Source organism: Talaromyces rugulosus, chromosome II, assembly GCF_013368755.1.
Source record: "Talaromyces rugulosus chromosome II, complete sequence".
NCBI classification, from domain to species: Eukaryota; Fungi; Ascomycota; class Eurotiomycetes; order Eurotiales; family Trichocomaceae; genus Talaromyces; species Talaromyces rugulosus.
The window spans coordinates 647,709-660,791 of NC_049562.1; the positions used below are offsets into that span (position 1 = coordinate 647,709).

Below are 13,083 nucleotides of genomic sequence, written 5' to 3' on the forward strand. Positions count from 1 at the left end.
GAATCAGGGTTTCAGATATTTGCAAAACCTTGTCCAAATTCCCCGCTTGACGAGGCTGCAAAGTGACGTTCCAGAGCGTGGTCAGCAATAATTAATTATTGACTCCGTTTAAACCCGTGAGCTCTGTCATTCATTCATGATTGTACTAGTGGTAGTTCGGGCTGTGCCTTCGAGAGGCCAAAACGTATTCTGTTGGTGCCTATTTGGCCATAATCTCCTAAAAAGTATATGCCGAGTCAATCAAAAGAATCGTCTGAGAAGTTATTGATAGCGAATTACAAGTCGGATTGTGAGCAATTTGTAGGAGGTGGATGCTGTTAAGTTCGGCCATTGGAGGAAGCAAGGGATACAGTAGGGTTAGGGTTAAGGAGTAGTAGGGCTTCCGGTTGATTTGATACGATTGCAAGTATGTAGCAGCTTTTGCAGCTGCCGATCGTGGGGTCCGTATCAATTGCCGTGGGATTTTCGCGGTTACAGACGGAGCCCGCGTTGGGCGTAGTCTAGCCACGCTGAGCCAAGAATGATAATTGGAAATCTTCAAATTATGCTCTTTTAATACGCCCGAGTTCTACCAACGGTGCCGCTTGGAGCACAGAGTACAAATATGGATTCCAAGTCAGGAGCTCCAAGCCCTATTGAATCGGTATCGGGCATAGAACAGCCTGCTCGGGATTCTCCTATGGTATGTCATTTTCTCCCCAACCTAAGTAAATGAGACGCCTCAATGGTCAAACTAGGAATGGTCATGGCTTCGCAAACACACCATTTTAGTGCAAGCCGCTTTCCATGCTGCTGGGCCAGGGCTCACCAGCTCCCTGCTGATCCCAGCTACCGAGCAGCTGGCAGAGCAGTTCGAAATTCCCACCCAAAAAGCAACCTACCTCGTGGGCGTCCATGTGCTATTCCTGGGTATAGGACCATTTCTGTGCAACCCGCTTCTGGGCACATATGGCCGCCGACCAGTTTTCCTCGCGAGCATGCTGCTATCTTGTGTTGCCGCTCTGGAGGCGGATTCGCACACGGATACGGCACCCTGATGACAGCGCGCATATTTCAGTCCATCGGCATCTCGACCGGGTTTGTTATACCGGGCATCATCGTCGTAGACCTCTTCAGAACAGAGGAGCGAGGGAGCAAGAACGGCGTTTGGGCGCAGATGGTATCGATGGGAGCCCCCTTGGGCGGTTTGATAGGCGGGCCCATCGTTAGTTACCTAGGCTGGCAATGGGTTATGTGGATCATTTCTATCATCTGCGGCGCCCAGTTGTTAGCATTCATCTTGACATGCCCAGAGACATCGTACCTGCATCGCCAGCAGTCGGGATTTGGCGCATACCGCGCTTCGGAGCTGTTTCGCCTCCAAAAGCGCATCCCCGGCCGGCTTGGATGGTAATCCTTCGCCGAGCCTTTACTGTTCCTGCAGTCCCCGAATGAGGTCCTCGTCACCTTTGCATACAGCGTTACCTTTGCCATTACCTCTCCCGGCATCGCCACCATTTTGCCCATCGCCTTGGGTAAGTTCTACGAATTCAACTCCATTGCACAAGGCCTCTTTTTCCTCGGGCCCTTGGTGGGCATCTTACTAGCCGAGAGACTTGCCGGCCCTGGAAGCGACTGGGCCATGGGCAGGGAACGTCGCCAGGCGGCCAACGAGGGCCGCCAGGAACGGCCCGAGTTTCGCCTCTGGGTTGGCCTGCCCGGCTATGCGATGTCGATCGTTGGCGTGATCATTTTTGGCGTCACGCTGCAGGCACGCGTTCACTGGATTGCGCCTTGTATTGGGTTCGGCATTTCCAACTTTGGGCTGCAGCTGGTGACGACGCCTCTCAAGACGTACTGTGTTGATTGCTATGCCTCGCACTCGGGATCAGTGTTGCAGATGATCAACGCCGTTCGCCAGATCATTTCCTTTACTGTGCCATTCTGGAGTCCTATCTTGAATGAAAGTCTTGGGTATGGATCAGGCTTCGGTATTGAAGCCGCCATATTAGCTGCCTTTTATATCTTGAGTTTGCTAGTTTTGTGGCGGGGAGCCTCGTGGAGACAGTCGGTGCGGATAAGGGGGTTGATAAAAACAGGAGAAGAGCTCTTAGAGCCCTAAGTTCTCTACAGTGGGAGGTTCCTTTAATAGTAGAAGAACCAAATAACTATAGAAGAGCTGGACGACTAAAGGGCCAGAGTAGTAGCTAGTTCTTGACATAATTCCCAAAACCTAATCTTAAATGCGCTATTGCAAACATGGTATAGCCGTAGATCCTCCCTTTCTGATGTATTATGTTTCTATACTTGGAGTCATCCTAGCTTCAAGGGTTAGACCCGGTCGTAAGTAACATTTGAAGTCTAGCAACTCTATTGAAAACGCCATCTGACCATGTCAATACATGTGGCCAATCTCATCTTATAACTAGAAATATACTCCTCTGTCTTCTGGTCACCCGGTCGAAGAATAGGAATAGTATTTTACTAAGGGGCTGGGGTTGCCTGCTCTCGAAAAACTTATCTATCGATTAGAGCTACGACCTACGTTATTCCAAACCTTAAGTTAACCCTAACAGCTTCAAATGTTGCATCCCACACTTCCCTTGGAAGCTACTTTGCCGAGATACAATGATACGTTGATGGGATTCTCAGCACAAAGTACTCTGTAGTAAGGCCAAAATAAGATTCAAAAGAGGATACTTGGAGAAGCCTACCATGTCTCCTTTATTATATCCGCAGCTCTCTCACCAATTCCATAAGCGGGCATCTGAGTGTGGCCGCTGTGTAAAGCTGGCATAACACTGCAATCGGCTACCCGTAGTCCAGATACACCTCGCACGCGCAGTTTGTTGTCCAGCACGGCCATAGGGCTGTCATCCTTGCCCATGGCGCATGTACCGGAAGCGTGGTAGCCTACCATGAATCTGAATTAGTGTTTTTTTCCCTCAAAAAATGAAATCACAAGCGGCAGAAGTAAAGTATGGGAACATACAGGTAGTGGCATGTTCCTTGACATACGGAATCCATTCCTCTCGCGTTTTGAAGGCGTGGTGGCCAGAAGATGGAGGCCAAGACCCTTTGACAATATCCTTTGTACCAGCCCCATTCATCACAATCTCATTGCCGAATCGACAGGCCTCGGAGAGAACCAACATGTCCAACGGGTCTGAAAGGTAATTACAGTCTACAATGGGATTTTGGAGAGGGTCTTTGGAATTGAGCGTTACAGAGCCTCGCGATCGGGGCCCGAATAGCTCGGCAATCATCGAGAATGCATATTTGCCATCTACTGGGAACTGGTTGTATTGCTTCGGACCACCGTAGCACTCAGTGGTGAAGAATTCAATGTTTGGTTGTTTCGGAGTCAAACCCATTGGGTCACGGCCGGGTTGACGGTGAGCATTCTTCCACAGAGGCTCATCCTTCAGGCGTTCGTCAAGCCGAGCAAAGGCAAATACACCAAAGGGGAACGTGGACAGAAAGCCCTCTTTCTTCTCTTTCCAGAGCGCATAGGTCTTTGCGAAATTATCACCATGGTAAACATGGTGGTCGGTTGTCAGACCCTCCTTTTCAGTCTCGTAGAACATGAAAACAATCTGTTAAATTGGTGAGCTCTTTGGTTGTTTCAGGTTCGCCCACTCTGGTACCTACAAGATGGTCCATCAAATTCTTTCCGACACCAGGCAGATCGACCAGGCATTCGATACCGTGCTTAGCCAGCTCTTCTTTTGGCCCAATACCGGAGCGCAGGAGAACGGCCGGGCTACAGTAAGCGCCACAGCTAATGACAATCTCCTTTCTTGCAAAGTATGTGTGCTCAATACCATCAGCACCTTGGACTTGGACTGCCGTGGCACGCAGGCCAGAAGCTGCGTCTCCTTCCAAGACCACGCGGTTGACAGAAGTATCGGTCTTTATCTTGATGTTTCCTACTTGCTCCTTCTCGTTCAGAATGAAATCCGCACTGGTGGTTCGGAGGCCCTCGTATACGGTGCGGACAACATGCCCGGCTCCATGTGGTGTTTCTCCGGTACTGAACATATCTGGATCCAAGGGCAAACCTTGGGAGACGAAGGAATCCATCAAGAGGTTTGAGATGGGGGCGAGGTCATGGGGCTCGGTGTGTAAAGGCCCGGAGGAGCCGTGACTCTTTGCATCTTCTTTGAACCATGGCTTGCTGTGAAAGGTCTCGGCCTAAGTCCCCCCAGATAGTCAGATTGTATTTCCAACGAGCAACCCCAGTAGGAAATTCTAGTACCTTTCTCATAGCATTGAAGAATTCATCGCCACTCCAGCCCTCCATCGTCCAGTCGTCATAGTCCTGCTTGCACCCACGAATGCAAAGTGTTCCATTACAGCCGCTGCATCCTCCAAGGAATCTTCCTCGGCTCAATTTCACTTGACGATCGTTTACCCCGGCCATTGGTTCCGTGACGATATTCCAATCGGTTTCGGAGTCAAAATTTTGCGACCATCTGGCCAGTCCCAGGCTGTTAGATAACACTTTAGGAGAGTCTGTGGGTACTCACCCCCCGACCATGTGCACATTTTCGAGTTCTTTGCTACTCTGGCCTGCCTCGATGACAAGGACAGTTACGCCAGGGTTTTCCGCAAGACGTGCTGCGAGCACACATCCTGAAGTGCCGCCACTATACAGAGATATCCAGTTTTCAATTAAATTTCCCGTGGGCACGCAGTGACTTTGTGTGAAACATGAGACTCACCCGCAGACAATATAGTCGTAGTAGTGATCCGGTTCTGTCGTGGAACTCATGCTTCTTAATTTCGTTCGTTCCCAATTACAGGAAACAGAATGACTTGGATTAAAAGTTGAAAAGAAAGCCACCACCTAACTAACTACCAGAAGACCAAAAGATGAATAGACTCATTTTGAAGTTTGCCAAGGTCGAGAGGGGCACAAGCCGCCCTCGTGCCCAATGCCCATAAGATCGGTGCTTTTTAGTCCGTAGTCGAGACCAAGACATTAACTACTCCGTAACCAGTAATCTACTGATAGGCTAGTTAGTAAGTTACCAGGGAGTTCGACCCTAGCTCACCTAGTACGTACTATCCTAGCAACGCACCGCTCGTAAAATCCCATGCTTGGCCGTTGATCGCTATCTGGTGGACTAATCACCCCGTATTCATGGGGCAGGCTAACCTTAAACCCTGTTGTCTCAAACCGGAACAACTTCCAATTGGTTACAGTCGCTATAGTGTAACGGGTGGAGGCGCGCTGGTGGCACAGTTATTATTTCAACAAATTATCGAGATCACTTTTCTTTTCACCAGGGGCGTGTGGGTGCCAAAGATCCGTTTGACATTTCAAGGACGAGAAAGTTGAAACTAAACCCGACGGACAAAGTTACGAGCTGTTAACTGCCTTGATTCGTTCGCCCATCACCCCGTACCTGTCATAGCCTCGCAAGGTGGATCTAGGACATCTGGACCCTTAATCCTACTAGAAGCGATACTATGCAGAACCAAAAACCTTTGATTCCTGTTAGACCCCTAGACTTTAAGCTTTCCCTCAGTTTGCCATTCACAAACCACACGTCAGAATCGGCCAGGACTATTGACTGAAAATCTCATCCCCAACACTCTGCCTTATTGACTCGAGGATATGGCAACTTCCGGTCCTGCACCGGGTGCTGAATTCCCTGTCGGTCAATTATGATATAACGTTCAACGCCGGTCACCCGCTAAGCCTCTCGCTGAAGCTAGTTAGTTTTTGAAAGGTCAAAGACCATTTTAATGACCAATTACATTAGAGGTACTGCCTCGCAAAACCTTACTACGCAGTAATACGAGAAAGGTAATTGTGCCACCCGCCGATTCTCCCGCGGTGGGTACGGGGCTGGACGATTTAGTATGTACTAAAGAACGGAACCTAAAGCTGACAGGCTGCCAAGAGCCTGCCCTAGAGAATTAGAGGTATAGAACCATTATTGAATTTTTTACGAAAAAACAAAATAATACGCCGACAATTAACTCTCTTTGTGGGCCATAGAGTTGAAGAAAGTTCAAGAAACAGGGTCATAAGGAGTTAGGTTTTATTTCGCAAAACCCTATCTGTCCAAAAATCCATTTGCGGGTGACGAGTATGTGAATTGCTTTCTCTCCATATCCTTGCCCTCACAACGGATTCTGGGAGAGTCTCGTGCGCTGTGATCATGGTACAAGCAACGCCTTTCCAGACGGAGGCTTGGACAGAGTACGCGTTTGGTGTTGTCATCCTACTCGTCCGGATTTTTGCAAGGTACCAAACTGTGGGAATAAAATCATGGCAAGGGGATGATTATTTTGCAATCATAGCTCTTCTTTTCTGGACCGTACGTGGGAAAAAAAATACGGTGGCAGATATATGAGGGAAAGCTGACGGCGGCTGGTAGGCTGAGCTGACGATGCTGGCATTGATCGGTAAGGACAACAACCCCATTGGATTCTCAGCCAAATTTTTGATCTGGCTCGATGCTAATAGGCTTATCGATTACAAAAAGGCCAATATGGAACAAACATTGGATGGACACCAGAGCAGCGAGCAGCATTCAGCGATGCTGATATAGCTAAGCTGGAGATTGGCTCCAAGTGCCTCCTAGCAGGATGGATCTGCTACACCGCGTTGATCTGGTCTCTTAAAAGTTGCATGATTTTCTTCTATCTCCGTCTCACGTATGCCCGACTAGCCCGCCATGTGTTACAATCTCTTCATTGTCGCTAACCAGAGTTTTTTTCTTCAGGTCCGGCCTGTGGCACCAGAAGATCGTCAAAGCCAGCGCCGTATTGTGCGTCTGTACCTATGTCGCCGTGCTATTCACCATCCTTTTTCATTGTCGTCCGTTAAATAAAAACTGGCAGATAAATCCTGACCCCGGAGGTAAGTGACTGTTTCATGGAAAGTTCTCAAGACCGAAGTTTGCCTGACGGTCCTCAGACCAGTGCACATATGACTTTATCAACTACATCATTATAGCTGTGACAAATGTTACGTACGTGTACTTTACTTACGATGAGATCCACAAGCCAAGTCTCCCAAAGAGAAACTGACATATATTGCTAGAACCGATGCGATCTTGGTCTCCATCCCAATACCGTTATTGATCCGAGTGAGAATTACTCTAAAGCGGTATGTTATAAACATTGGCAAGTCGGGAGATATATGGCGCTGATTTGTGTTCCATGAACCTCAGAAAGCTAGCCGTTGGTGTGCTCCTTTGTTCTGGCGTCTTCGTGATGATCGCCACACTTCTGCGGTGCATCCTGTCCTTGAAAAATGTCAACAGCATCAACACGAGTACAATTTGGGCGATTCGAGAAACGGCACGTTACTCCACCATATATTTTCCCTAGACCTTCTAACATTCCGTCTTTTTCTTTTTTTAGTTCGTCGCCATCATCGCCGTGAACGCTCCCTGCATCAAACCCCTTCTCAGCACCGCCAATTGGATGGGCTCTACCAAAGACAAATCATCCCAAAATCCAACTTCTGGCGTAACCAGCGGAAATTACAACCTCGCAAAGCTCAGGGTGCCGCAGAACAATACACAAAAGGGCGGACAAACCACCATCGACGACCAAGACAGCCAGGAATTTATTCTTGATAGAACCGATCATTATCGTTCCGATACCTTTGGATACACCCATAATGTCTCGACCAGTGCCCCTCCTGAAAATTGGCCGGGAATCCAAGTCACAACTACATACGAGGTGACCAAGGTCTGAGAATCGGACTTTGCCTTGTCGATGTCAACCTTGTGTTGTGGTTAATGATGAGGATCAATAATAGGGGGGGGTTCTTTTTTTTTAAATCACTCATTACTCGCCGTGGCTACCATTCATGGGGGGAAAGTGTTCCTCGGTCGTCTTGAGGCTCGTTGTCCAATATACCCCGACAGATATTATATCTAATCTGCCGAACCATGTCATGACCTTGCTAGGATGCCAATCATTTCGGGCAGGGGCTCGGATTTTTGTTACTGTATTAATAGGAAATCAATTCTTTTGTGCTTATCTGTTGCGCTTTCCGGGTGATGATATATATCATATGCTTCCATGATTAAAATGCTGGTGAAAAAGTGGGTTCGGGAGGGGCCGATTTGGCTCTCTGGGTCCAATTATTTGTGATCTATACTGATGACAAGAGCCGCATATTTCATCGAATGTGACGCAAAAGTCCATAAAGGCAGCCGCAAATTCGTGTATGCAAGGCTTGCCACTTCATATCTGCAAAGTACTCAAATCGTACATGCCCCTCCATCAACCAAAGCAACCCTTGTTGCGAGGAACGATACTCAAGCGAGGAAAGATCGGGTGTCTCTTTGTTTATGTAAACTAAGCCCGAAATTTGGTTCTTTCCCCCCTAAAATTGTCTTATGACTCAACGAGGCAAATTTTCTGTATGTTTTCAACCCTCCTCAGAGACAACAACGAAGGACTTGATAATGAATATAACGGCCACTGTTTTTCACATGATAATAAAGCAAACTTTTCACAGATGGCGGGTTGTCACAGCAAATCTATTACTCCATCACTACAACTCTAGGAGCCACTCCCACTCGTACACATTCAGGGTGAGGAGTCTTTCCTCTTGAGACGGTTAGACTTCAAACTCACCCCCTCCAGCTTGATATTTCGGAATGGAGAGGTAGTGTTATATCTTAATTCAAATATGTAATCCTCTAACTGTCTACATGGAACTGACATGAACAACAGGACCACTTCTGCAAAGATACCTACATTCCCGTATCCATCATTCACTCCCCAGATGTAGGATTGGACCAATCCTGGTTAGTTTCAGCAATTTCTAGGTTCAAAGAGGACCCGGAATACTCTGAGATTTTCCTCAAAGTCGTTATCGTGAAGGCCACGTCAAGTTCTATCACGACTTCCATTCTCAATCACCGGTAAAGAGCTTCCAGAGGGTCCAAAATTTTTCCGCAATGGCCAAATCTATCAACAGTGGAAACTATATGATGATATCTACGACGCCTTCCATCTCCCAACAATCCAGGATGTACATGATACCCAGAAGTAAGTGGATGGTGCTTGAATATTTTAAGTTGTCGTTCAAGTTACTTTTAATAAGTATTAGCGATACTACCTATGAGGCATTCACTCACAAATGTCTTGACGGTCACTTTCAAATCGCGGAGCCTTCCAGGCTGCGTTATCAAAAGACACCAGACAAGCCCTTGAATGGGATGCAGATTGTCATTAAAGATTATTTGACGTCAAGGGAGTCAAGACAAGTGGCCAGTCCCGCTCCTACAATCAACTGTATGGGCCAGACACCACTTCAGCCCCTTCGCTCCAACGTCTGCTGGACTTGGGTGCAGTTGTCGTCGGAAAGGTCAAGTGTACTCAATTTGCCTCCAGTGAGCAACCAACTGCAGACTGGATGATCACGTCACGCCCGTGGGTCAACTGGTTCCAAATTTATATGACCGTGATGAAAAAAAGTCCCATTAACCTGAGATAAGATAATGAATACCCTTATATGGGCTGGATATTATCGAAACTATGCCAAATTCCGTCAAGACTACCGGGAAAAATTCAATGCTGATGCATACGTCAACCCAGTCATCAGATTTGCCTGGTAAGTTCTCTTTCTCATGACTCAAGACAACTCGCTGATAGATAGATATAGGGATAGAGGCGCTAAAATCAGCGACAATGACATCAAGGAAGCTGAGAATGTCCGGGCTGTATACAAAAAAGGATGCAAGATATCGTATTTCGGATCAAACTTGGCCCATTGGAGGCGATTGCGTGTACCCAGTTGGCGATCCAGAGCCAGTATATCGAGACAACTATCGTTTGTGACTATGCCCCTTTGCTTATTGTATTCCGATAAAGTTTTCTTTTTTTTTTTTTGCCTTTTATTTTGCTGACTATAAAATTTCTCTAGGCCACCAGAAAAGCTGACCGAGTACAACTGGCGAGACAAGGAGGACCACCAAGCTTGTCTGAACTGCCGGCGGTAGTCGTACCGAGTATGTAATGTCATCAACAGTCATGATAACCTGTATCATCTGCTAAAAAAAAAAATTTTCCTTTTTGCAAAAGTTGGACAAATGCCATATCTGTCTCGCGTGAGTGGGAATTGGGAACACATGCCAGTTTCTATCTCCATCATGGGACCTCGTTGTGAGTATATAGATATCTACCCCGGTATCCGATGGTTTGTAACTAATCGATTTTTGCCTTCCTCAGATAATGATCCCTACCTCACACAGTTGGTCCAAGACATGCTCAAAGCCACGGGTTTACCACTTTCTGTAAAGGCTGGCAAAACTCCCTTTAAAGTTACGAGCACGGCCTTCAGAACAGTGACTACAACCTAAGGACCAGTGTCCCGGCAAGCCAATAGCAGGTTCATCTAGGTGGGGGATTCTTTCCGTCTAGAGCCTGCTTTGAACTATTTTATATAAAGAATGTCCTTCTATATGGTATTACTTTCTATATGATACTTATTTCTATGTAACATCTTCCTGCATAGTGAACTGTTCCGTGCGGGAGTATAAGTGTAGGTGGTATAATCAGAGATTTTACCCAATAATAATATCGTAGTCAGACATTCCAGATAACCACCGCTTTACAATATTATAAATAAAAGCTTTATATTCAGTACTTGAGGGAATACACCTGGCACATGGATATTGAAAGCTAGACATATTCATACATGAAAACTGTGATAACACGGAATGCACAAACAGCTATAAACGCCCCCGGAACTAGGCCTTTTCAAAGCCAAAGACAAAAAAATGTCAATGTAAAACAGGAAGAGAAGAAGTAAAAAAAAGCCGCTGTTTCTTCCTAACCACAGTGTGATAAAAGAGAACTACTTTTTCCAGCCTTTCCGGTATATAGGAAGAAAACAAAACACACACAAAAAGACTTAAAAAAAGGGCCGGTGTGACCCGGAATTGTAAATGATATCTCACGGAATAAACACATCAAAACCCCCTTTCCTATGCTGTATAAGCTTCACACACTTAACCAGAGCGAGTAGCACGCTTGGTGGCACCCTTGGCAGCGTCCGTGGCGGAGCTGACACCTTCAGCGGCCTTCTCCTTGGCAGAACCAGCAGCAGCCTTGCCCTTCTCGGCGGCCTTGGCTGGGGCCGGGCTGCTAGCACCGATAGCACCAACAATGAACAGGATAGTGGCAAGCAAAATGGCGCCCAATCCACCGGCAACCTCAGGAACAGTCTTGGCAGCCTCAATGGGATCCTGCTTGGCAAGGCTGATGAAAAGATCGACCTTCTCGCGGATGAAAGCGACAGGGTCTTCCTGGAAAGAGACACCACTGGGGCCCTTGGTCTCAGGCTTGGGCTTAGCGGCTTCCTCCTCAGCAGTCTCGATGGGTTTCTTGACTTCGAAAGTCTCCTTGCGGAACTCGGCAGCATCTTCAACAGAGTGGCCAATGTAGATGTTGTCAAACAGGATGTCGTTTTGCATGGTCCAGAGTTCGAAACCAATCTAGAGGGAATTAGCAGGTGGCGACAAAATGCAGGGTACAACTAAAAAACTTACAGCTCCCAGAGGCTCAAAGTTGGCCGGGGTCTTGTCCTCAAAGAACTCGGGGTTGGCGATCTTACGAGGAGCCCAAGGTCCCTTGTAGTCAGGGTTGTCAATGAAAGGAGCAACCCACTTGCCCTTGTAGGCAGGGTTCTTCTTCAAAGGAGCAGACCAGGGACCACAGCCGGAGACTTCAGTGCACTTGGCGTTTGGAACAGTGGGGGCAACCCAGTCACCATCTTCCTCATCATCCCAGTCCTCGGGCTTCTCGGCCTCAGGGTCAGGAATGGTAAGAGGCTCATCTTCCAGCCAGTCTTCGGGCTTGGTGGCTTCCTCATCGACGATCTCGAAAGGAGCCTCCTCATCCCAGTCCTCGGGCTTCTTGGCCTCGGGGTCGGCGATCTTGGCGTCGTCAACCCAGGTGTCGGGCTTCTTGTCCTTGGGGTCATCAATTTCCTTGGGGGGGTTGACCGGGGGAGTGAAGTCCTCCAAGAGAGAACCGGCCTTGGCGCTCTCGCCATCGATCAAGATCTCGAAGGTCTGGTCAGGGTTGACAATGAGGGTGTAGACAGAGGTGGTCTTTTCGGTACGGGGGGTGGGGGGGCTAGTCAAGTGCTTCTCAAAGTACTCGCCAGTCTTGGGGTTCTTGTGGTTAAAGATGAAGTGGACCTGTGAGGAGCGTTAGTAACGTAGTCAAATAGTCGGGTGCAACTTATCTTACCTTGTTGGTGCTTCCGCACTTGTCCGGACCAAACATGATCACGTAAGGAGTGGTGTTGGAGAACTCCTCTGCGTGGAGCTTCTTGTTCTCCTGGAGCAGCTTCAGGTAGGCACCACCGCAAACAAGAGAGTCTGGTGGGTGCGGTTAGCGGTTGAAACAGTAGTGTTTTACGGGGAGGGACGGGCGTACTCTGGGGCTTGACCTCATACTGCACAACGAGGGTCTTTCCCTTGTTGTCAATCTTCTTGGGGAACTTGGCCGAGATGGCGTGGTGGGCGGCGGCGTTCTTCAACACGAGACCCTTGTCACCCTCGATACCCTTGAAGACGGTAGGCTCCTCAACAGCCCACTCTCCAACGTAGGCCCAGTCTTCCTCCGAGTCGGAGTCGGCCTTCTTGGCATGGGAGGCGGTCCATCGCTTCTCCCAGTCATCGGTGAATTGCTCGACGAAGGGACCCTTGATGGTGGAAGGCTAGAGGGAGGAGAGTCCGGTTAGCGCATGACAGCAGTGTAAATACAGAGACACCAAGAGACCACGTACAGTGAAAGTAGGACGCTCGACGGCAGAGGTGGCGTCTGGAGCAGGCACCTCGTCCTCGGCGTGGACGTAGCCCATCAGGCCGGCCGACGAGACCAGGGCCGAAGCCAAAGCAGCGTTGAAACGCATGGTGACGAAGACGATGGATGAAAAGGACCAGGAGGGGAACAGAGACCAGCAGCTTCTCTTTCCAGGAGAAACAAAGATGCAAAGGGAGAGCAGCACGGGGAGAGGAAAGAGGGCTGACGGGGGGCGCGATGGAAGTCGGGGCTATATAAGTTGAAGCTCTCGCGGAATCGTCAAAGGTGGCCTCTTCTGACTGGTCA

General features: G+C 48.3%; 4 protein-coding genes across 4 annotated transcripts; 2 read left to right on the forward strand and 2 right to left on the reverse strand.

Moving 5' to 3' along the window:
- Positions 1 to 604: 604 nt before the first annotated feature.
- Positions 605 to 2,101, forward strand: TRUGW13939_02677 (uncharacterized protein; the record flags this gene model as incomplete). The annotated part of the gene is made up of 4 exons (XM_035485868.1): positions 605 to 682; positions 738 to 850; positions 916 to 1,389; positions 1,459 to 2,101. The coding sequence occupies 4 exons, from the start codon at positions 605 to 607 to the stop codon at positions 2,099 to 2,101; spliced, it is 1,308 nt and encodes a 435-aa protein (XP_035341761.1).
- A 594-nt stretch (positions 2,102 to 2,695) lies between these two features.
- Positions 2,696 to 4,753, reverse strand: TRUGW13939_02678 (uncharacterized protein; the record flags this gene model as incomplete). Its single annotated transcript, XM_035485869.1, has 6 exons — positions 2,696 to 2,892; positions 2,942 to 3,575; positions 3,631 to 4,173; positions 4,238 to 4,454; positions 4,509 to 4,628; positions 4,704 to 4,753. Coding segments are annotated over 6 exons (1,761 nt in total), but the record flags the coding sequence as incomplete, so codon positions are not given.
- Positions 4,754 to 6,152: 1,399 nt separating this feature from the next.
- On the forward strand, positions 6,153 to 7,701 carry TRUGW13939_02679 (uncharacterized protein; the record flags this gene model as incomplete). The annotated part of the gene is made up of 7 exons (XM_035485870.1): positions 6,153 to 6,311; positions 6,372 to 6,399; positions 6,480 to 6,651; positions 6,720 to 6,764; positions 6,953 to 6,968; positions 7,040 to 7,105; positions 7,363 to 7,701. The coding sequence occupies 7 exons, from the start codon at positions 6,153 to 6,155 to the stop codon at positions 7,699 to 7,701; spliced, it is 825 nt and encodes a 274-aa protein (XP_035341763.1).
- Positions 7,702 to 10,973: 3,272 nt separating this feature from the next.
- Positions 10,974 to 12,886, reverse strand: TRUGW13939_02680 (uncharacterized protein; the record flags this gene model as incomplete). Its single annotated transcript, XM_035485871.1, has 5 exons — positions 10,974 to 11,459; positions 11,514 to 12,167; positions 12,220 to 12,350; positions 12,409 to 12,691; positions 12,761 to 12,886. 5 exons carry the CDS (start codon positions 12,884 to 12,886, stop codon positions 10,974 to 10,976), a joined length of 1,680 nt encoding a protein of 559 aa, XP_035341764.1.
- Between the last annotated feature and the right edge of the window lie 197 nt (positions 12,887 to 13,083).